Raw genomic sequence first — 24,691 nt, 5'->3', positions numbered from 1 at the left:
TTACCACCTGAAACTGCTGCTTCAAGTTCAGCTCAGGCAAAGAACAAACCTCAAAACAACCAACAAGACCAAAGAAGACTACACCTAAGTGGAAGACACAACACTTGATCTGGAACAAGAAGTTTGTGTCTACTCAACAGCTTTGAACGAGCACTCGCCAACGCTGCTAGTAGTCTGTGAGGTTGCCCGGGGCAGCAGCGGCTGTGTTCTGTATTAGCTGGGTAGATCATCTTCTCTCGCTCTTTAAAACTAGCAGCTTTCATCCTTTGAAACGTGTGCTGAAACGAAGAGTCAGCAAATGCTGCTGAAAGTGCCGTGTTTGATCACCACTGCGAGATGAGCTTCTCCACGATGGACACAACGGGTTCCCCATGGCACTCGGCAGCACTGCGTGAGGCTGGGCTGCTGAAAAACTGTTAACCTCCTCTGGAGTGATTCAGTGCTCCGAACGCCAAGCTAGACTCTTCTTCCACTGTTCACAGTATAATGGCGACCTGCAGGACTTAAAAGGGGGAGACAATGTTGAGTTTGAAGTATCATCTGACCAGAGGACTGGGAAACCCATTGCTGTTAAACTGGTGGAGATAAAATCAGAAATTCTCCCTGGGGCCAGCGCCATGGCTCAATAGGCTAATCCTCCGCCTAGCAGTGCCTGCACACCAGGTTCTAGTCCCAGTCGGGGCGCCAGATTCTGTCCCGGTTGCCCCTCTTCCAGGCCAGCTCTCTCAGGGAAAGTCTGGGTGGGAACCAGCTCCATACTGCAGATGAAGCAGAGTTTACTGTGGTGCCTGACACGTTCTCTGCCCAAAGAAATCATGCTGTGAGGACGGTTTCATTCCACTCTCATTCACTGTAGAAAAAGAAGCCACTTGTTCCAATCCTAAAACCACCAGCCCAAATAAAGGCAAAGAGGAGCCTGAAGATGGCATTATTGCTCATGACGATCGTGGGGTGAAACTGACTATCGCTGCTCAAGCCAAGGGTGTGGAAGGATCTACTTCCTCTCAAACAGGAGATAAGATTGAATTTAGTATTAGTGACAGAGGCCTGGCCAGCAGATTGCAACTTGTGTGAGACTTTTAGGTCGTAATTCCCATTCCAAGAGACTCTTGGGTTATATCTGAAGGATAATTTTGGATTTATTGAAGCAGCCAATCATAATAAGGACATCTTTTTCCATTACAGTGAGTTCTCTGGTGATGTCAATAGCCTGGAACTAGGGGACATGGTCGAGTACAGCTTGTCCAAAGGCAAAGACAACAAAATCAGTGCTGAAAAAGTGAACAAAACGCACTCAGTGAATGGCATTCCCACCATCTACTCTGGGAAAGTCATTCACCCCTGAGGAGTGTCGATCCAACACAGACAGAGTACCAAGTGATTGAGACTGTGGAGGAAGGGGATGTGAAGGGTGAGGTCTGTCCATCTGGCATAGATGGGATGGCCAACAAAGGGGGTTGCATGCAGGAGGGGAGAGTATCAAGTTCCAGTTGTGTGCCCTGGGTCAGAATGCACAGACTATGGCCCCCAGCATCATGCCCCTGCGTAGGGCCACGGTGGAGTGTGTGAAAGATCAGTAACTATGAAGCAGGAGACAGCGAGAAGCTCTTCTTCCACGGGAAAGACGCTCAGGATGGCATGGAGCTCCAGGCACAGATGAGGTGGAGTTCTCAGTGATCTTAGTCAGACCTGGCAAGTGCAGCACCTGTAATGTTTGGCGGGTCTGAGAGGGCCCCCAGGCTGTTACAGCCCCTCCACCTGGTCGCTTGGTCAATCTTTGAAGAACATCACCCTTGATGATGCCAATGCTCCTCTCCTAATGGTTCTTTGTCAGCCAAGGGGACCGGATAACTCAATGGGATTTGGCACAGAGAGATCCATCAGGCTGGTGTCATTGACTAACCACATCCACAAAGCACATCATTAATCCACTATGCTCAAGTTGGGGGGATTCTGGTGAAGGGTTTTGAGTATCTCCCTCTTCATCCCTCCCAAAATCTGGAATGCTTATTCTCTTGAGCTTTTACACCAGTTTGAACACCTTCCTCATGTTATGTTTAAAAAATAAATAAATTTAAGAAACCCATTTTAAAATTATGCACAGTTGCAGCCTGGAAAACTTAAGGTGACGCCTTATAGTATCAATTTTGGGAACTTTATTTGGTGCATTTAACGCAACTGGTAATGGACAAATCCACTTCGCCTGTGTAAGTGAAAAGTAGACTGTTATCTTGTTGGCCCTATGAAATTCTGCACTTGATATTTAGTGTAAATTCTACTTCATTACTCGGGCAAGATGTTCTGCCTTAGCACTCAGTTGCACTCTTTTCCCTCATCCTGTTCGTTATGCTTTAATTCTGAGGACCATATGAGGGTAGATTATATTACCTTTTTAAAAAGTACAAAAATTTGTATGGGCAAACCATGTTCTTAAGTTGATGGCTAAATGTTAAAAACGTTATTTTTCATGTCATTTATAATCTTGTCACAATCCACTTCACGAAGTTTGGTTAGGTTTTAATGAAAATTATCTTCCAGAGTAGTTTTTTTTCCTGGGATGGGGGGTAAATAACTTTACTACAATTAGCATGTATGGTGCAGAATTTCATGCAAATGAGGCGTGCCAGCAGTGTGATAATTTAACATATTTAAATAAACAAAAGAATGCACAAACTTGCTGCTGCTTAGACCACTGCAGCTTCTAGGACCCAGTTTCTTTCACTGATTTTAAAACAAAACAGAAAAAAATTAAAAAGTTGTGCCTGAAATGAATCTTGTTTTTTTTTGTTTGTTTTTGTTTTGTTGTGTTTTGTTTTGTTTTTTTTTATAAGTAGCTGCCTGGTTCCTGTGTCTTGTAGAACAAAGGTACGTGAATCTTGGTGTAGCTTCTGTTCCACCTTGTATCACGGGAATGGATTGGTCTGATTTCTTGGCCCTCATCTTAAATTGGCCAAATACAGGGTCCCTGGCCAGTGGACTGAAGGCTTTGTCTAGCATGACTTGGGTCAGCTTAGGGGGTGCAGGGGAGGGTGCTTTGATCTTCCCCATTGTCCTTTGAGGTTTTGATCTCTGGATAAAGAGGCCGTTTATCTTTGCAAACACAAAACATTTTTGGCTTTCTCGAATTTTCTGTTAATGTGAAAGAATGGAAGCGAATAAAGTTTTACTGATTTTTGAGACACTAAAAAAAAGAATATAATCTATGCTAAACATGGAGTTGGTTCTCTGTATATAAAATCAAACTAAAATTTAAGCATAATGAAGAAGGAGATGGGAGAGGGAGGGAGGTAGGATGGGAGTTGGGGGGGCATGGGGGAAAGAACCCCTATATTCCTAAAGTTGTATCTATGAAAAAATGCATTCACTAAATAAAAACTTAAAAAAAAACTAATTTAAAAAGATTTTAAAGAAAATGCAACTTAAAAATATTTTAAAAGAAATGCTGCTGGGGCCAGCACTGTGTCGCAGTAGGTTAATCTTCTGCCTGCAGCACCTGCATCCCATATGGGTGCCGGTTCTAGTCCCGGCTGCTCCTCTTCCAGTCTAGCTCTCTGCTGCAGCCTGGGAAAGCAGTAGAAGATGACCCAAGAGCTTGGGCCCCTGTACCCATGTGGGAGACCCGGAGGAAGCCCCTGGCTCCTGGCTTCGGATCAGCACAGCTCTGGCTGTTGTGGCCAATTAGGGAGTGAACCAACGGATGAAAGACCTTTCTCTCTGTCTCTCCCTCTCACTGTCTGTAACTCTACCTCTCAAATAAATAAAATCTTTTTTTTTTTGACAGGCAGAGTGGACAGTGAGAGAGAGAGAGAGAGAGAAAGGTCTTCCTTTGCCATTGGCTCACCCTCCAATGGCCGCCGAGGCCAGTGCGCTGCGGCCGGTGCGCTGCGGCCGGCGCACTGCGCTGATCCGATGGCAGGAGCCAGGTGCTTCTCCTGGTCTCCCATGGGGTGCAGGGCCCAAGAACTTGGGCCATCCTCCACTGCACTCCCTGGCCACAGCAGAGAGCTGGCCTGGAAGAGGGGCAACCGGGACAGAATCCGGCGCCCCGACCAGGACTAGAACCCAGTGTGCCAGCGCCTAGGGAGCCGCAGCGCTGGCCTCAAATAAATAAAATCTTTAAAAAAAAAAAAAGAAAGAAAGAACGAAAGAGATGCCGCTGCTCGGGATGCCTGCGTCCCGTCAGAATGTCTGGCTCTGCTTCCTGCTCATGTGCACTCCTGCAGGCAGCAGTGACGGCTCGAGTCCTCAGGGCTCTGTCACCCATGGGAGACCAGGACTGAGTCTCCAGCCCCTGGCTACGGACTGGCCCAGCCCCAGCTCTTGTGGGCATTGAGAGCCAGTGAATGGAAGATGGCTGTCTCTGTCTCTCCACCTTTCAAGTAAATTAGAAGGAACACACCCCACGTGACTGGGACTACTTGGGGAGAACTAGCCCACATGACTGAAGACCACACTTCAGTGGCCGGTGGGTTCCGTACATTTATAAAGAGTTACCCGGGACAGATGTAGAGGACGGATTACAGAAGTTACAGAAGGAGTACAGAAGGCAGAGTTCAGGACATCTTCCCTCCCTGGACAAGATAACTCTCGAAGACTCCACTTTCCTTAGTCTCTGGTTGCGGCCGTGTCTCCTCTACAGAAGAGACTTCCAAAGTGCTCTGCACAGCAGGCGGGAGTTACAAATAGAGCAACAAACGTGGGAAGCACCTGGGCAAACTCGACTGTGTCCTCTGTGAGAGCCTTTCAGGCTGTGTGCCACGGACAGCCAAGCCCACTCAGCTCTTTGCCCGCTGTCCTTCTGCAGGGAAGGGGTGGGGGGTGGAGAGCGGAAACACAGCGCCCTGTGCCTCTCCTGGGCGGCACTCCCACACCCTTCAGGGCTCAGAGCTGTAGCAAGGTTGCTGCAGGGAAACAGGCGGGGCTGAGCGGTGGCTCTGCAGACTCCAACGGCCCCGTGCGTGACTCCAGGGCAGCAGAACGGGTCTGCAGGGGTGTCACCCGCTGGCCAGCTGCTCAGCAAGTCTTGGGAGTGGGCTTCTTCCAGATCCAGGAGCTGAGGGAGCCCCAGGGTGGGTGGGGGGCTCACCCACAGAATGCTGACCTCATCTGACATGGCATGGTGTCCAGCCATGCACAGGGGCCTCTGGGATGGTCCAGGAACCCCAAGGGCACTGCCTCAGGCAAGAAATCAAGGCCGCCCTCAAAGGAAAGGCCGGAAGTTGCCGCAGGGGAGTGGAGACTCCACCAACCACGGTGGAAGAGTGGGGCCTGTGCCGCCTGTGCTGGACCTCTCTCGCCCAGGCTGCCTCCAGCCCAGGCCCTCCCCTGCTTGACCTAATCTACTCCAGCCTTCAGGCAAAGAAGCAGTGAGGTGAGAGACATTGCTGGGGAATCTGAACTTACACTGAGAACTGCACAGGTCCCTTTTGTGGTCCTTGGGACAGAGTGGACCAATGTTATACCCACTGGGGCTAGCGCTCTGGCACTGGTGTCCATTGAGGAGAGGAGCTCAGCTGAGCAGAATAAACCTCCCTTCTGATTAAGAGAGAGAGAGAGAGAGAGAGAGAGAGAGACCATGCCAAACCTGGTGTGTCACCTTAGGCATGCCCTAAACCCTGAAGAACTGAAGAGAGCTCTCTGGCTAAACCCACTACAAACCTCTAGAGATTCACTGAAAGCAGACATTCCACTTATCTACAAAGTCACAGTACAATGATAAAAGCAGCCACAGCAAAAAAAAAAAAAAAAAAGGTGGGGGGAGAAAAAGAAACCAAAGAGTATCTCCACAAATGCTCAACAACAAACTCACCAATCCAGGAAACAAGAATAAGGAAGACAGTATGACACCCCCAAAAGAGCATGACACTTGGATACTAGATTGTGAAGACGGGGAGATAGAAGAAATGCAAGAAATGGAACTCAAAAAATTGATCATAAGATTACATAGAAGTAATCAAAAGCAAATGCATGAACTACTGAAATCCATGCAAGACATGAAAGAAAATTTCTCCATGAAATTAAGATCCCAAAGAGAAATCAAAATGTAATGAAGAATTCAACAGAACAAATAAAAATGCAGTGGAGAGCTTTAAGAACAGAATCAGCGAGGCAGAAGAGAGAATATTGGACTTAGAAGATAGAGCACAGGAGTATACAGTCAAACCAAAGACAAGAAGAGGAAATTAGAAAACTAATACACTGTTGGAAATCTACAGGATACTATACAAAAACCCCAATATACAGGTTCTAGGAGTTCCTGAAGACATGGAGAGAGAAAAGGGATTAGAAGGCCTTTTTAGTGAGATAACAGCAGAAAACTTCCTAGGTTTAGAGAAAAAGACCTCCAAGTGCAGGAAGCACACAGAACTCCCAATAGACATGACCAGAAAAGATCCTCACCACAACACATCGTAATCCAACTCATCACAGTGAAGCATAAAGAATAGATGCTAAAATGTGCACCAGAGAAATGCCAGATTACTTTCAGGGGATCTCCAATTAGACTCACAGCAGACTTCTCAACAGAAACCCTGCAGGCTAGGAGAGAATGGCAAGATATAGCCCAAGTCCTAAGAGGAAAAAAACTGACATCCCAGAATATTATATCCTGCAAGCTCTCATTTGTGAATAAAAGTGAAATAAGGACCATTTACAACAAACAGAAATTGAAAGAATTTGTCACCACTCATTCAGAGGCTTAAGGATGTGTTGCACACAGAAACATGGTCATCACCAAGAAAGCAGGTAAAGGAAGACAGTCTCTCAGTAAAAGATCACAGGAAGTTCAAAGTATAAGTTAGGAATATCTTTGGGAAAATGGCAGAGCAAAGTCATTTCTTGTCAATAGTCACCTTGAATGTAAATGTCCTCAACTCCCCAGGTAAAAGACACAGACTGGCTGGGTGGATTAAAAAACAAAACCCATCTATTTGCTGTCTACAAGAAACACATCTCATCAACAAAGATGCATGCAGACTGAAAGTGAAAGGATGGAAAAAGATATTCCATGCCAACAGAAACCAAAAAAGAGCTGGTATAGCCACCTGAATATCAGACAAAATGTACTTTAACACAAAAACTGTTGAAAAAGACAAAGAGGGGCACTATATAATGATTAACGGGTTGATTCAACAGGAAGATGTAACTATTATAAATGTATATGCACCTAATTACAGGGCACCAGTTTATTTAAAAGAAATGTTGAGGGATTTAAAGGAAGACATAGACTCAAGTACAACAGTATTGGGGGACTTTAATACTCCACTTTCAGCCATGGACAGATCAACCAAACAGAAAAGAAACAGCAGAATTAATCAACACTATAGACCAAATGGACCTAACAGATATCTACAGAACTTTTCATCCTACAGTTGCAGAATACACATTCTTCTCGTCAGTGCATGGAACTTTCTCTAGGATTGACCAAACACTAAGCTGTAAAGCAAGTCTTAACAAATTCAAAAAAAATCAAAATCATACCATGCATCTTCTTGGTCTACAATGGAATGAAGCTGGAAATTAGAAACTCAGGAATCTCTAGAACATGTGGAAACACATAGAGACTTAACACATGCTCCTGAATGAACAGTGGGTCATAGAAGAAATCAAAAGGGAAATAAAAAACTTTCTCAAAACAAATGAAGATAAAATACAACATATCAAGACTTATAGGACACAACAAAAGCAGTGTTAAGAGGAAAGATTATAGAAATAGGTGCCTACATCAAGAAATTGGAAACGCACCAAATAAATGAGCTATCAATGCATTTCAAGGATCTAGAAAAACTACATCAAACCAAACCCAAATTAGGAGGAGAAAAGAAATATTAAAATTAGAGAAGAATCAACAAAATTGAATCCAAAGAAATACAAAAGATCAGTGAAATTAACAGCTGGTTTTTTGAAAAAATAAACAAAATTGACACACCATTGGCCCAACTAACCAAACAAAAAAGAGAGAGAAGACCCAAATCAATAAATTTAGAAATGAAAAAGGAAATATAACAAGACACCACAGAAATAAGAAGAATCATCAGGAATTACTACATAAGCTGTATGCCAACAAACTGGGAAACCTAGAAGAAACAGATAGATTTCTGGATGCATACAACTTACCTAAATTGAGCGATGAAGACACAGAAAACCTAAACAGATCCATAAATAAGTCAGAAACTGAATCAGTATTAAAGGCCCTCCCAACAAAGAAAAGCCCAGGACCAAATGGATTCACTACTGAATTCTACCAGATGTTTAAAGAAGTAACTCCAATTCTTCTCAAGCTATTCAGAACAATCGAAAGAGAAGTGAATTCTCCCAAACTCTTTCTGTGAAGCCAGCATCATATTAATTCCTAAACCTGAAAAAGATGCAACAGAGAAAGAGAATTACAGACCAATTTCCCTAATGAATACTGATGCAAAAATCCTCAGAAAAATTCTAGCCAATCAAATCCAACAACACATCAGAAAGATAATCCACCAAGACCAAGGGGATTTATCCCTGGCATGCAGAGATGATTCAACATTTGCAAATCATTCAATGTGATGCATAACATTAACAAACTGCAGAAGAAAAACCATATGATTATTTTAATAGATGTATAAAAAGCATCTGATAAAATACAACACTCTTTCATGATGAAAACTCTAAGCAAATTGGGTATAGAAGGAACATTCCTCAACACAATCAAAGCAATTTATGAAAAACCCACGGCCAGCATCATATTGAATGGAGAAAAGCTGGACGCATTCCCACTGAGATCTGGTACCAAACAGGTATGCCCACTCTCATCATTGCTACTCAATATAGTACTGGAAGTTTTAGCCAGAGCCATTAGTCAAGAAAAAGAAATCAAAGGGATACAAATTTGGAAGGAGGAAGCCAAATCATCCCTATTTGCAGACAACAGGATTCTTTATTTAGAAAATCCAAAGAACTCTACTAAGAGACTATCGAAACTCATAGAAGAGTCTGGTAAAGTAGCAGGATTTAAAGTCAATACACAAAAATCAGCAACCTTTGTATACAGATACGATGCCATGGCTAAGAAAAAATTTCTAAGATCAATCCCATTCACAATATCTATTAAAAGAAATCAAATACCTTGGGATAAATTTAACCAAGGATGTCAAAGATCACTATGATGAGAATTACAAAACATTAAAGAAAGAAATAGAAGAAGATACAAAAAATGGAAAATCCTCCGTGTTCATGGATTGAAAGAATCAATATCATCAAAATGTCCATTCTTACAAAAGCAATTTGCAAATTCAATGCGATACCAATCAAAATACCAAAGACATTCTTCTCAGATATAGAAAAAAATGATGCTAAAGTGCATATGGAAGCACAGGAGACCTTGAATAGCTAAAGCAATCTTACACATCCAAAACAAATCTGGAGGCATCATAATACCAGGTTTCAAGACATGCTAGAGGGCAGTTATAATCAAAACAGCTGGGTACTGGTACAGAAACAGATGGATAGAACAATGGAACAGAAAAGAAATGCCAAAAATCAATTCAAACATCTACAACCAACTTATATTTGATCAAGGCCTGGAGCAAGGACAGTCTATTCAACAAATGGTGCTGGGAAAACTGGATTTCCACATGCAGAAGTATGAAGTAAGACCCCTACCTTACACCTTACACAAAAATCCACCCAGCATGGATTAAAGATCTAAATCTATGACCAACACCATCAAATTATTAGAGAATTATTATTAGATTATTATTAGAGAACAAATTATTAGAGAACATCGGAGAAGCTCTGCTAGATATTGGCACAGGCAAAGACTTCTTGGAAAAGACCCCAGAGGCACAGGCAGTCAAAGCCAAAATTAACAATTGAGATAACATCAGATTGAAAAGTTTCTGGATGGCAAAGAAACAGTTAGGAAAATGAAGAAGTAACCAAGAAAATGGGAGAAATTATTTGCAAACTATGAAACTGATAAAGGATTAATAACCAGAATCTACAAAGAGATCAAGTCTCTGCTATGGCCAAGGAGTGCAGTGGAGGATGGCCCAAGTACTTGGGCCCTGCACCGCATAGGAGACCAGGAGAAGCATCTGGCTCCTGCCTTCAGATCAGCGCGGTGTGCCGGCCGCAGCGCGCCGGCCACGGTGGCCATTGGAGGGTGAACCAACGGCAAAAGGTAGACCTTTCTCTCTGTCTCTCTCTCTCACTGTCCACTCTGCCTGTCAAAAAATAAAAAAAAAATAAATAAATAAAGAGATCAAGAAACTTCATAACAACAAAACAAACAACCCACTTAAGAGATGGACCAAGGACCTCAATAGACATTTTTCAAAAGAGGAAATCCAAATGGCCAACAGACACATGAAAAAATGTTCAGGATCATTAGCCATCAGGGAAATGCAAATCAAAACCACAATGAGGTTTCACCTCACCCCAGCTAGAATGGCTTTCATACAGAAATGAACTAACAACAGATGCTGGCGAGGATGTGGGGAAAAAGGTGCCCTAATCCACTGTTGGTGGGAATGCAAACTGGTGAGCCACTTTGGAAGACGGTTTGGAGATTCCTCAGAAATCTGAATATAGTTGTACCAGATGACCCAGCCATCCCACTCCTGGGAATTTACCCAAGGGAAATGAAATCAGTAAATGAAAGAGCTATCTGCACCTCCATGTTTATTACAGCTCAATTCACAATAGCTAAGACTTGGAATCAACCTAAATGCCCATCAGTGTAAGACTGGATAAAGAAACTATGGGATATGTACTCTATGAAATACTACAAAGTGGTAAAAAAAATGAAATCCGGTTATTTGCAACAAAATGGAGGAATCTGGAAAACATCATGCTGAGTGAAATAAGCCAGACCCAAAGGGACAAATATCATATGTTCTCCCTGACCTGTGACAACTAACTGAGCGTCTAAAAGGAAACTTGTAGTAGTGAAATTAATACTACGAGAAGCAATGACTTGATCAGCATTTGTCCTGTTAGGAAATAGTTTATTATTTTTTTTTACTATTTTCTTTTTCTACTTAATACCATTGGTTGAACTCTTAACACATAATTACTCACAAGTGTTTAGAGCCAACTGAAAATTGATCCCAGGAAAAAATAAGAGTGGGAATAAGAGAGGGAGGAGATGTATAGTTCAACACATGCTCCATCAGACTTACCCCTAAGGGAAAAGCTGAGAACTTGCCATGGGACTCCAAAGCCCACTAAGTCGGATGGTACTAGTGCCATCTTACTAGTTAAAGTGATCACTTTAAATGTAACTGATTATATAGATAGAAATAAGTTCAAAGGGATCACATAACTAAAACCAAGCATCTTCAAATAACAATAGATAGAATTAAAAAGGAGAGAACGAATCAACATGGGGAGGGGGTCACACAGCAGATGCATAGAATGACAAACGCTCTAAACAGCACTCTGGCCTCAGAATCAGCCCTTAAGGCATTAGGCTCTGGCTAAAAAGCCCATGAGAGGAGAGCAGCAAGATGGCGGAACAGGAAGGGAGCACACTAATAGTCCGGGAAGAGACAGTTTAATAAAAGTGGAGATACTGTAGGTTCAAGGAAGAGTTGGGGAATAAACAGCAGAGGAAACTCGTCTGGAACTAGTGATTCACGGTGGACCTGTGTGGAGCTCATGGGAGCCCACGGTTCCAGACACCAGTGGCAGGATCAATGCACCAGCGCTGGAACGCGAGGTGAGTCGAACCTCAATAGCCTGAGACACTGGCGGAAAAGCAGAAGGAGGAGCCTAGAGGGAACAAGGCTTGAAGCCCCGTGGGGAAAGTTCACCAGGCTAACTAGAGGAGAGAGAGAGAAAAAAAAAAAAAGGACCAGTCCAAACACGAGTTTCTCTCTCTCCGCTCACCTCTCAAAGGCAAGCAAGACAAAGAGCAGGTGCCATTTTGATCATACGTAAAAGCTGCGTGATCCCAGGGCTGCACCTGCCCACAGCCAAGCAGAAAAACCTGACTCTGGGGGGAGTGGTGAAATAACAGGAGATTAGAACCTAGTGAATGTGTGGAGCTAATGAACTGGACTGTGAAAAAACAGACGGTGGGGGAGAGAACTCACGGAGTTCACGTGAGTACTCTCCAGAGATGCTACAATTCGGTAACCTTGGCAACCCAGTGGGATACTGCAGGAGAATTTGAGCCCACACTGAGGGCAGAACAGATTCCCTGTGTGATCCTTGGGAAAGAGCAGGCGAATGTTATACCCACAGGAGCCAGAGATCAGAAGCTGACTACCTTCAATTCCGCACAGCTGTGTGGAATTATGTCCCTTCTGAATGAAAGAAAGAAAGAAAGAAAGAAAGAAAGAAAGAAAGAAAAGAAAAGAAAAGAAAAGAAAAGAAAAGAAAAGAAAAGAAAAGAAAAGAAAAGAAAAGAAAAGAAAAGAGATTTACCATGCCTGAACTGGGAGTGTCACCTTTGGCACACCCTTAACCCTGAGGAACCAAACAAGGTCTCTGGCCACACCCATCTCAAGCCTCTAAGGCTCCATCAAAAGCAGACAGTCCACTTAATACAGTCATAGTATAACAAGAAAAAAACACCACAGTGAGGGAAGAAGAATCCAAAGAATATCTCCACAATGCCAAGCAACAAACACAGAAACCAAGGAAACAAGAACAAGGAAGACATTATGACACCCACAAATGAACAAGACACCCAAAGCCAAGATTATGAAAATGATGAGATGGAAGAAATGCAAGATATGGATTTCAAAAAATTTATGATAAGAACATTTAGAAGTTTTCAAAAACAAATGCTTGAGCTACGGAAATCCTTACTGGACAGGATAGAAAATCTTGTGAAAATGAAATCTTAAGGAGGAATCAAAATGAAACACAGAAACTAGTAGAACAGGAAAGTGTGATAGTGAAGAGAAATCAAAATGAAATGAAGAACTCAATAGATCAAATGAAAAACACATTAGAGAGTCTTAAAAACAGAATGGGTGAAGCAGAAGAGAGAATATCGGACTTACAAGACAGAGCACAGGAAAACATACAGTCAAACCAAAGAAAAGAAGAGGAAATTAGAAATCTAAAAAATATTGTTGGGAATCTACAGGATACTATTAAAAAAAAACAACATTCGGGTTCTAGGAGTTCCTGAAGGCATGGAGAGAGAGAAAGGATTAGAAGGCCTTTTTAGTGAGATACTTGCAGAGAACTTCCTGGGTTTGGAGAAGGACAGAGACATCCTAGTACAGGAAGCTCATAGAACCCCTAGTAGGCCGACGCCACGGCTCACTAGGCTAATCCTCCGCCTTGCGATGCCGGCACACTGGGTTCTAGTCCCAGTTGGGGCACTGGATTCTGTCCCGGTAGCCCCTCATCCAGGCCAGCTCTCTGCTGTGGCCCAGGAGTGCAGTGGAGGATGGCCCAAGTACTTGGGCCCTGCACCCCATGGGAGACCAGGATAAGTACCTGGCTCCTGCCATCAGATCAGCGCAGTGCACCAGCCGCAGTGCACCGGCCACAGAGGCCATTGTAGGGTGAACCAACGGCAAACGGAAGACCTTTCTCTCTGTCTCTCTCACTGTCTACTCTGCCTGTCAAAAAAAAAGAACCCCTAGTAAACATGACCAAAAGAGATCCTCACCATGACACGTTGTAATCAAACTCAACACAGTGAAACATAAAGAAAAAATTCTAAAATGTGTAAGACAGAAACGTCAGATTACTCTCAGAGGATCTCCAATTGGACTCACAGCAGACTTCTCATCAGAAACCCTACAGGCTAGGAGGGAATGGCGAGATATAGCGCAGGTACTAAGAGAGAAAAACTGCCAGCCCAGAATATTATATCCTGCAAAGCTCTCATTTGTGAATGAAGGTGAAATAAAGACCTTTCATAGCAAACAGAAATTGAAAGAATTTGTTGCCACTTGTCCGGCCCTGCAAAAAATGCTTAAAGATGTGTTGCACACAGAAACACAGAAGCATGGTCATCAGTATGAAAGAAGGTAAAGGAAGAAAACCTCACAGTAAAAGATGACAGGAAGTTCAAAGCATATATTAGAAAATATCTTTGGGAAAATTGCAGGGCAAAGTTACTACTTATCAATAGTCACATTGAACGTTAATGGCCTCAACTGTCCAGTTAAAAGACACAGATTGGCTGAATGGGTTAAGGAACAAAACCCATCTATTTGCTGCTTACAAGAAACACATCTTTCCAACAAACATGCATACAGACTGAAAGTGGAAGTCTGGAAAAAGATATACCATGCCAACAAAAATGAAAAAAGAGCAGGCGTAGCCATCTTAATATTAGACAAAATAAACTTTAACACAAAAGCTGTTAGGAGAGACAAAGAGGGGCACTATATAATAATTAGGGGATCAATTCAACAGGAAGATATAACGATTATCAATGTATATGCACCTAATTGCAGGGCATCGGTTTATTTAAAAGATTTGCTAAGGGACTTAAAAGGAGACTTGGACTCCAATACAATAGTACTGGGGGACTTCAATAGCACTCTCAGAAATAGACAGATCAACCAGACAGAAGATCAACAAGGAGACAGTAGATTTAAACGACACTATAGCCCAAATGGATCTAACAGATATATACAGAACTTTTCATCCTACACATAAAGCATTTACATTCTTCTCATCAGTACATGGAACCTTCTCTAGGATTGACCACATACAGGCCATAAAGCAAGTCTCAGCAAATTCAAAAGAATTAGAATCATACGATGCAGCTTCTCAGACCATAGAGGAATGAAGTTGGAAATTAGCAACTCAGGAATCCCTAGAGCATATGCAAAAACATGGAGACTGAACAACACGCTCCTGAATGAACACTGGGTCATAGAAGAAATCAAAAGAGAAATCAAAAACTTTCTGTAAGTAACTGAGGATAACAGCACAACATACCAAAACTTATGGGATACAGGAAAAGCAGTGTTAAGAGGAAAGTTATAATAATAGGTGCTCACATCAAGAAATTTGAAAGGCACCAAATAAGTGAGCTTTCAATTCATCTCAAGGATCTAGAAAATCTGCAGCAAACCAGACCCAAATATAGTGGGAGAAGAGAAATAATTAAAATCAGAGAAGAAATCAATAGAATTGAATCCAAAAAAATTACAAAAAATCAGCCAAACGAGGAGCTGGTTTTTTGAAAAAATAAACAAAATTGACACCCTATTGGCCCAACTAACTAAAAAAAAGGAGAGAAAAGACCCAAATCAATAAAATCAGAGATGAAAAAGGAAACGTAACAATAGACACCACAGAAATAAAAAGAATCATCAGAAATTACTACAAGGACTTGTATGCCAGCAAACAGGGAAATCTATCAGAAATGGATAGATGCCTGGACACATGCAACCTACCTAAATTGAACCAGGAAGACATAGAAAACCTAAGCAGACCCATAACTGTGACAGAAATTGAAACGGTAATAAAGGCCCTCCCAACAAAGAAAAGCCCAGGACGAGAAGGATTCACTGCTGAATTCTACCACACATTTAAAGAAGAACTAGCTCCAATTCTTCTCAAACTATTAAGAACAATTGAAAAAGAGGGAATCCTACCAAATTCTTTCTATGAAGCCAGCATCACCTTAATCCCTAAGCCAGAAAAAGATGCAGCATTGAAAGAGAATTACAGACCAATATCCCTGATGATCATAGATGCAAAAATCCTCAATAAAAATATCGCCAATAGAATGCAACAACACATCAGAAAGATCATCCACACAGACCAAGTGGGATTTATCCCTGGTATGCAGGGATGGTTCAATGTTTGCAAAACAATCAATGTGATACACCACATTAACAGACTGCAGAAGAAAAACCATATGATTATCCCAATAGATGCCGAGAAAGCATTCGATAAAATACAACACCCTTTCATGATGAAAACTCTAAGCAAACTGGGTATGGAAGGAACATTCCTCAATACAGTCAAAGCAATTTATGAAAAACCCACAGCCAGCATCCTACTGAATGGGGAAAAGTCAGAAGCATTTCCACTGAGATCTGGTAGCAGACAGGGATGCCCACTCTCACCACTGCTATTCAATATAGTTCTGGATGTTTTAAACAGAGCTATTAGGCAAGATAAAGAAATTAAAGGGATACATATTGGGAAGGAAGAAGTCAAAGTATTCCTCTTTGCAGATGATATAATTCTTTATTTAGGGGATCCAAAGAACTCTACTAAGAGACTATTGGAACTCATAGAAGAGTTTGGCAAAGGAGCATGATATAAAATCAATGCACAAAAACCAACAGCTTTTGTATACACAGGCAATGCCACAGCTGAGAAAGAACTTCTAAGATCAATCCCATTCACAATAGCTACAAAAACAATCAAATACCTTGGAATAAACTTAACCAAGGATGTTAAAGATCTCTATGATGAAAATTACAAAACCTTAAAGAAAGAAATAGAAGAGGATACCAAGAAATGGAAAAATCTTCCATGCTCATGGATTGCAAGAATCAATATCATCAAAATGTCCATTCTCCCAAAAGACATTTATAGATTCAATGCGATACCAATCAGGATACCAAAGACATTCTTCTCAGATCTGAAAAAAATTATGCTGAAATTCATATGGAGGCACAGGAGACCTTGAATAGCTAAAGCAATCTTGTACAACAAAAACAAAGCTGGAGGCATCACAATACCAGATTTCAGGACATACTACAGGGCAGTTATAATCAAAACAGCATGGCACTGGTACAGAAACAGATAGATAGACCAATGGAACAGAATAGAAACACCAGAAATCAACCCCAACATCTACAGCCAACTTATATTTGACCGAGGATCCAAAACCAATCCCTGAGTAAGGACAGTCTATTCAATAAATGGTGCTGGGAAAACTGGATTTCCATGTGCAGAAGCATGAAGCAAGACCCGTACCTTTCACCTTACACAAAAATCCACTCAAAATGGATTAAAGACTTAAATCTATGACCTGACACCATCAAATTGTTAGAGAACATTGGAGAAACCCTGCAAGATATAGGTACCGGCAAAGACTTCTTAGAAAAGACCCTGGAAGCACAAGCAGTCAAAGCCAAAATTAACATTTGGGATTGCATCAAATTGAGAAGTTTCTGTACTGCAAAAGAAACAGTCAGGAAAGTGAAGAGGCTACTGACAGAATGGGAAAAAATTTTTGCAAACTGTGCAACAGATAAAGTGTTAATAACCAGAATCTACAAAGAGATCAAGAAACTCCACAACATCAAAACAAACAACCCACTTAAGAGATGGACCAAGGACCTCAATAGACATTTTTCAAAAGAGGAAATCCAAATGGCCAACAGACACATGAAAAAATGTTCAGGATCATTAGCCATCAGGGAAATGCAAATCAAAACCAAAATGAGGTTTCACCTCACCCCAGTTAAAATGGCTCACATTCAGAAATATACCAACAACAGATGCTGGCAAGGATGTGGGGGGAAAAGTGCCCTAACCCACTGTTGGTTGGAATGCAAACTGGTAAAGCCAATATGGAAGTCAGTCTGGAGATTCCTCAGAAACCTGAATATAACCCTACCACATGACCCACCAATCCCACTCCTTGGAATTTACCCAAGGGAAATTAAATTGGCAAAGAAAAGAGCTGTCTGCACCTCAATGTTTATTGCAGCTCAATTCAGAATAGCTAAGACCTGGAACCAACCCAAATTCCCATCAACAGTAGACTGGATAAAGAAATTATGGGGCATGTACTCTATACAATACTATACAGCAGTAAAAAAAATGAAATCCGGTCATTTGCAACAAAATGGAGGAATCTGGAAAACATCATGCTGAGTGAATTAAGCCAGTCTCAAAGGGACAGATATCATATGTTCTCCCTGATCGGTGACAACTAACCAACCACAAAAAAGGAAATCTGTTGAAGTGAAAAGGACACTATGAGAAACAGTGACTTGATCAGCCCTTGTCCTGACTGTTGATGTACAATTTAATACTTTATCCCTTTTAGTATTTTTTGTTCTAGTTAATACTATTGGTTGAACTCTGTGATTAACACACAATTATTCTTAAGTGTTTACATTTAACTGAAAAGTGATCCCTGTTAAATATAAGAGTGGGAATAAGAGAGGGAGGAGATGTACAATTTGGGATATGCTCAAACGGACTTGCGCCAAATGGTGGAGTTAGAAATGTGCCAGGGGATTTCAATACAATCCCATCAAGGTTGCATGTACCAATGCCATCTCACTAGTCCAAGTGATCAATTTCAGTTCACAATTGATCACACTGATAGGTCGAAGAGTCAAAGGTATCACACAAACAAGACTAGTGTCTGCAAATACTAACTGATAGAATAAAAAAGGGAGAGAATGATCCAACATGGAAAGCGGGATACACAGCAGACCCATAGAATGGCAGATGTCCTAAACAGCACTCTGGCCTCAGAATCAGCCCTTAAGGCATTCGGATCTGGCTGAAGAGCCCATGAGAGTATTTTAGGCATGGAAATCCAAGACACTCTGGCAAAAAAAAAAAAAAAATAGAGGACCTAAATGAAAGATCTCTGTGAGTGAGATCCCAGTGAAAAGAACAGGCCATCAAAGAAGGAGGTACCTTTCTCTGAAGGGAGGAGAGAACTTCTACTTTGACTGTGACCCTGTCGGAATAAGATCGAAGTCGGCAAACCCAAAAGGCTTCCATAGCCTTGGCAACTCATGACTTGAGCCTAGAGAGATTATTATTTTTTTATTTTTGACAGGCAGAGTGGACATTGAGTGAGAGAGACAGAGAGAAAGGTCTTCCTTTGCCGTTGGTTCACCCTCCAATGGCCGCCATGGCCGGCTCACTGCAGCAGGCACACCGCGCTGATCCAAAGGCAGGAGCCAGGTGCTCCTCCTGGTCTTCCATGTGGGTGCAGGGCCCAAGCACTTGGGCCACCCTCCACTGCACTCCCAGACCACAGCAGAGAGCTGGCCTGGAAGAGGGGCAACCAGGACAGAATCCGGAGCCCCGACCGGGACTAGAACCTGGGGTGCCAGTGCCACAGGCAGAGGATTAGCCTATTGAGCTGTGGCACTGGCTGAGCCTAGGGAGATTACTGATGCCATAAACAAGAGTGTCAAATTGTTAAGTCAACAACAGGAGTCACTGTGTATTTACTCCTCATGTGGGATCTGTCCTTAATGTGTTGTCCAATGTGAATTAATGCTATAACTAGTACTCAAACAGTATTTTACACTTTATGTTCTGTGTGGGTGCAAACTGATGAAATCTTTACTTAATATATACTAAATCAATCTTCTGTTTATAAAGATAATTGAAAATGAATCGATGTGAATTGAATGGGAGAGGGAACGGGAGATGGGAGGGGTGCAAGTGGGAGGGAAGTTATGGGGGGGCCATTGTACTCCATAAACTGTACTTTGGAAATTTATATTTACTAAATAAAAGTTTAAAAAAAAAAAAGAAAGCCCATGAGAGTTTCTCAGGCATGGAAAGCCAAGACACTGTGGAAAAAAAAAAATGACCTAAATGAAAGATCTCGGTGAGTGAGATCCCAGTGGAAAGATGGGGCCATCAAAGAAGGAGGTACCTTTCTCTGAAGGGAGGAGAGAACTTCCACTTTGATTATACCCTCTCTAAATACTGACGGATTTTGTGGAATCAGAAGGCTTCCATAGAATTAGCAGCTCATGACAAGAGCCTTGGGTGGTCACTGACATAATAAATAAGAATGTCAATTGTTAAATCAACAACAGGAATCACTGTGCACTTGCTCTCCATGTAGGACCTCTGTCCTTAATGTGTTGTACTATGAGAATTAATGGTCAAACTTGTCTTCAAACAGTACTTTATACTTTATGTGTATGTGTGGGTGCAAATTGTTGAAATATTTACTTAGTATAGAGTTGGTCTTCTGTATATAAAGATAATTAAAAATGAATCTTAACGAAGAATGGCATGGGAGAGGGAGTAGAAAGTGGGACAGGAGTGGGGGGGGTGGAAGGGCTGGTATGGGGGGAAGAACCACTATATCCCTAAAGCTGTACCTATGAAATTTATATTCATTAAATAAATGCTTTCTAAAAAACGAATGAATCTGCTATAAATAAAAAAAAGCAGTGAGGGGTTTTCCGAGGTCGCGGGGAACTCAGGTAGAGCGCTTGTCACTCTGCCACCTTCTGCCAAGCCCACCGCACAGCCCGTCCTCCGAAAAGCTCAGGGTTAGTGCAGTCATGGCCTTGTGGCCATGTTCTGGGTGAGGGGACGTGGGGCAGAGCCAGGCTCTCATAGTGGAGTGCGTCAGCCCCTGCCCTGTCGCTCCGGGTGCTGCTGAGAGGCCACCAGCAGCTTCCGGCTGTACCCCTCCCCACCCAGAGGAAAGGCCCAGGGCATTTGCACAGACAGCGCCCCCCTGATGGGGCCAGTCCTCCAGGGCACTGCAGACTCCAGGGCATTGGCAAACTCCTCCTTTCTTCTTTGGGCCACGGTGTGAGGACCAAGATCTGTCAGAGCTGCATCTTCGACCACCGCGGCTTGGAAATAAGTTTATGCCGCCTCTTGTCTCCTCTTTAGTCTTTCCTGCTCGTGGCATTGGATGGTCGCACAGAGGAAGTCTGCTTCGCCATTCACTTTCCACTCCCTTTGGAACTTCCCACAACTCCTCCCTTACGTGTTCCTTCCGATCTGAGCAGCGAGCAGCCTGCTTCCTCCCCTCCTGTTCAAGACCAAGAGGCGCTGAGTGCCCCGGCTGCAGAGGCAGCGCCAGAGAGACAGCGCCCGCCGCCCCCGGCACAGGCCCAGAATTTAGCCTCAGTTGCAGCACAAAGCAGAAGCATTTTGCTCCTCGCCAAGTGGTCCCCCACAGTGGAGCCTGCTGTGCTCACCAAGGCACGGAGGCGCCATTGCCCTTGGAGGCGGTGGAAACTGGAGCCCACCAGCAACGCCCCGTCCTTCCTCGGGAACTAACACTGTGTCTGGTCACCCAAGCAGACTCCTGCATGAACTCTGATTTCTCTGCCTCTGGATGTCATGGTCCCAAAGCTGAGCAAATGTGGATCCCACCTCCCTCAAGCCTCTCTCTCCCAGCCAGGGAGCCCAGCCCAAGAGAGAACTGGGTGGCTGGAGCAGACCCTCCACTGGGGATCCAGCCCTCAGCTCAGCCACAGGCCTCTCAGGGCAGCCAAGCCAAGAACCTTCCCCCACCACACAAGGCACTCGCTGGAGCCTGTGCCTGCCACAGCAATGTCCCCTCCCTGAACACACAGCCACACTTCAGGGAGGGCCCCTAGGTGTTGGAATAAAGCTGGCCCCACATGGAGGACCCTAGGCCAAGACATCCCACACAGTGTTGCTGGGGCCCACACTAGGAGGCTCAGAGGGCTATGCAAAGGCCCAGGGACCCAACAGGACCTGCTGGGCTCCGAGAGGGGAGCAGGACTCTGCACAGGCAGCGAGTGCAGAGGCAAGGCCAGGGCTGGCCAGGACGCGGAGGCACCTTCCCTCCCCCGCCGGGAGCCACAGCTCCAGCACAGGAGCAGGTGCTTCCGGAAGGGCAGGGGTGGCCCCTCCCCCTTGTTCCCCAGTGCTTAGACCACGGGAGGAAGAGCCTTCTGGAAAGGACCCAGGAGCTCAGCAAGTCTCAAAGAGCAGCTGGGCCCCAGCAGGGGAGATGGGAGCATCTCCAGGTTGGAGGCAAGAGGCCCTAAGACCAATGCCCATGCCACCTGCTCTGTCCCCAGTCCCACTGTGTTCCCCAGGTCTCAGACCATCAAGCCACCTCCCTCCTCCTTCGTCCTTCATCCTCTCCCCACACCCAGGCCTCTGCTCACCTTGAAGGGTCAGTCTGCCCTTGAGCAAGTCTGCAGCCTTCCCTCAGTGCCGGGGCCAGGACATGACTCATACGCTCAGGCTGTCCAGCACTGTCCAGCCATTTCCCAAGGGAACCTACTGTCCTAGCACTGCTCGTTGTCTCTCTGTCCTTCCTGAACCCCATGGGAGCTGTCACCCTACCTCCATATCAGGATTCCCTCCCAGATGCCTCAGCCCCGCCCAGCCCTCACCATGCTGGAGGAAACCTAGAGTGAAAGTGAACAAACCCACGCTTCCTGCAGCCCCCCGCACAAGCGCTCGGGCCACCGTGAAATCCCCCCACGCTTCCTGCAGCCCCTCGCACAAGCGCTCGGGCCACCGTGAAATCCCCCCACGCTTCCTGCAGCCCCCCGCACAAGCGCTCGGGCCACCGTGAAATCCCCCCACGCTTCCTGCAGCCCCCCGCACAAGCGCTCGGGCCACCGTGAAATCCCCACCTCCACTCCCTCTCCACTGATCAGGAGCTGGCCTCTGAAGCTTCGCCATGGCTGTTTCTCTGCCTGCAGTTGGCCCCCGCTCCCCCACCTCAGGCGTCTCGGCCTGTGCACTGGGTCCCCTTGGCAGGACTAGAGAGCATTTTCCTGGCCCCCGCTCCCCCACCTCAGGCGTCTCGGCCTGTGCACTGGGTCCCCTTGGCAGGACTAGAGAGCATTTTCCTGGCCCCCGCAGCCCCACATGGGAGCTCGCACCTCACTAGGGGCCCACAGCTGAGCTTCAGCACAGGGACTGACAGGTGGTGAACATCAGTGCCCTGTGAACGTCAGCTGGAGCCCTGTCCTGAAGACAGCCTTGCCCACCCCCAGGACCCAGCTCTGCAGTCAAGACAGCACTGAGACCCCTGGCCCGGGACCAGAGCTCCAGGGGCACCACAGTGAGAGCCCCAGCCTCCCTGTGAGGACACTGAGAGGGAGGCCAGGGAATGGGGGGAGAGGCTGCAGGCCACCCCACAGAGGGGCCAGGGAGGCGAGCAGTGGGCCAGCCACGTGGCTGACAGAACTCTCAGGGGCCCAACCAGAGAGCTGCCCACCTCGTTGATTGGTGATGACCCAAGGTGTCCTCAGGCTGCCCCCACCTCAGTCTCCTCCACAGCAGAGGAATCAATTCCAGCCCCAGACAATGACGGTGCAGCACACACACCTCCTCCTCCAGCCTCAGACAACGACGGTGCAGCACACACACCTCCTTCTCCAGCCTCAGACAACGATGGTGCAGCACACACACCTCCTCCTTCAGCCCCAGAGAGAAGGTGCACTGGGCGCCTACAGACTCAATGGCCACTGGCACAGGAAATCCTGGCCACAGCCACGACTGACAGCCGAGGTTATAGGTCCTGACAAGCTGTGTGGGGGTCTCTACTGAACCAGATCCCACACACACCAAGCCCCAGGGGTTTTAGCTGAGCTGGGAGCCTCTGTGCTAACTGGGACCACAGTGACTCAACACTGAAAACCCAGCCTCCCATCTGCAGCACAGCCCAGGGCAGCAGTGTGGGCTCAGCTTCAGGGACCGAAGGAGGCTGGAAGGGAAGTGGCCTTTGGGCCCTGTGGAAAGTGAGGAGGACTTATAGGTGGGCAGTAGGTGAGTCCTGGGGCAGAAGTGGGTGCAGGGGTGTGGGCAGAAGTGGGGGAAGAGGTTGGAGGATTCAGGTGCGGGGCAGCAAGGATGGGGCAGAAGCAGGGTAGAAAGTGGAGTAGAAGTGGCGGAGACAGGGGAGAGCAGAGTTGGGGAGCAGAGATGGAAGGGATAGAGGTTGGGGAAGCAGAGGTGGGGGAGCTGGAGGTAGGGAGCTAGAAGTGGGGGCGGAGATGAAGGCTGGACAGAGGTGGGGTGGGCAGAAGTGGAGAACGAGTGCTGTTGGACTGGCTGGAGGTGCAGCCCTGGCTGATACCCGAGGGCTCAGCTGACACCTCCACTGAGCAGGGAGGCCCCACCCTGGGGACCAATGAGAGGCCAACCTAGGAATCCCGGGCCCCAGATTGGCCAAGATGTCTAGGCAGTGGGTGCAGGCGCTCACGGTGCCTGCCTTTCCTTCTAGTCCTGGGCCAGGGTGCCTTGTCTGCGCTGCAGATGCAGAGGCTATGGCCGGAGCCGAGGCCGGGGCCGGGGCTAGGGCCAGGGTGGGAGCCAGGGCCAGGCCCGGGGCCAGAGCTGGAGCTGTGTTATAAAGGGAGACTGAGGGAGGCAGAGGCTGTGCTACTGGTACCTGGATCCCTGGGGCACAGGCACTCTGGTCACCATCTCTTCAGGTGAAGCCTCTTCAGGCCCCCTTAGTCTCCTTAGCCTGGGTCCAGGGTCTGCAGCTGCCGTGTCCATCCCCAGAGGGTACACAGGCCTCTCCTGCCAGAGTCTGTACCCTTGGACACCTGCCAGGGCCCTGGGTCTGTGTGCTGTGAGCAGGCACACGGGCTGTGCAGCCACAGGTGTGGTTTGTGTCTGGGCAGCAACAGGGGATGTGCCCCTGTGTGATGCTTTTGATCCCTGGGGCCCAGGCACCCTGGTCACCGTCTCCTCAGGTGAGTCCTTGCCAACTCTCTCTCCTACTCAACTCTGAGGGCCTTTTCTGCATTTTGGGGCAAACTGAGTGTGCTGGTCTCAGGCCAAGGACAAGTCGGGGCAGCCTGGGGGGCTCAGGATGGGGTCCTTGGGGGCCACGGCCCCTCTCCTCCTGCCTCTGTGACCGGGGCTCTATCTGGAGTCCTCTGGTCTCCTCCAGACCAGCCCTCATGCGGCTGACTCTGAGAGGGTCCCAGGCCTGGCCAGGCACCGGTTCTTGCCGGGGGTCCTGGCACGGTCGTCACAGTGTGACGATCGGTTGGATCTCTGGGGCCAGGGCACCCTGGTCACCGTC

The 24,691-nt window shown here is 45.8% G+C and overlaps 1 protein-coding gene and 1 pseudogene across 2 annotated transcripts in view; both read left to right on the top strand.

The window, feature by feature from the left end:
- LOC100009097 (Ig gamma chain C region) overlaps nucleotides 1–24,691 on the top strand; it is a 183,007-nt gene that overhangs the window by 96,658 nt on the left and 61,658 nt on the right. Inside the window, exon 3 of one of the 2 annotated variants that reach the window (XM_070065641.1) lies at nucleotides 24,291–24,356. The exons of the other annotated variant lie outside the window; for it this stretch is intronic. Within the exon in view, the coding sequence (XP_069921742.1) occupies nucleotides 24,291–24,356 (66 nt within the window). The remainder of the gene's footprint in view (nucleotides 1–24,290; nucleotides 24,357–24,691) is intronic. 2 annotated transcript variants of the gene reach the window in all.
- LOC138847311 (cold shock domain-containing protein E1 pseudogene) lies at nucleotides 372–2,273 on the top strand (annotated as a pseudogene).

This window comes from Oryctolagus cuniculus, chromosome 20, assembly GCF_964237555.1.
Source record: "Oryctolagus cuniculus chromosome 20, mOryCun1.1, whole genome shotgun sequence".
NCBI classification, from domain to species: domain Eukaryota; kingdom Metazoa; phylum Chordata; class Mammalia; order Lagomorpha; family Leporidae; genus Oryctolagus; species Oryctolagus cuniculus.
The sequence above is the reverse complement of the archived record's forward strand: the minus strand, read 5'-3'. Positions and strand labels throughout refer to the sequence as shown.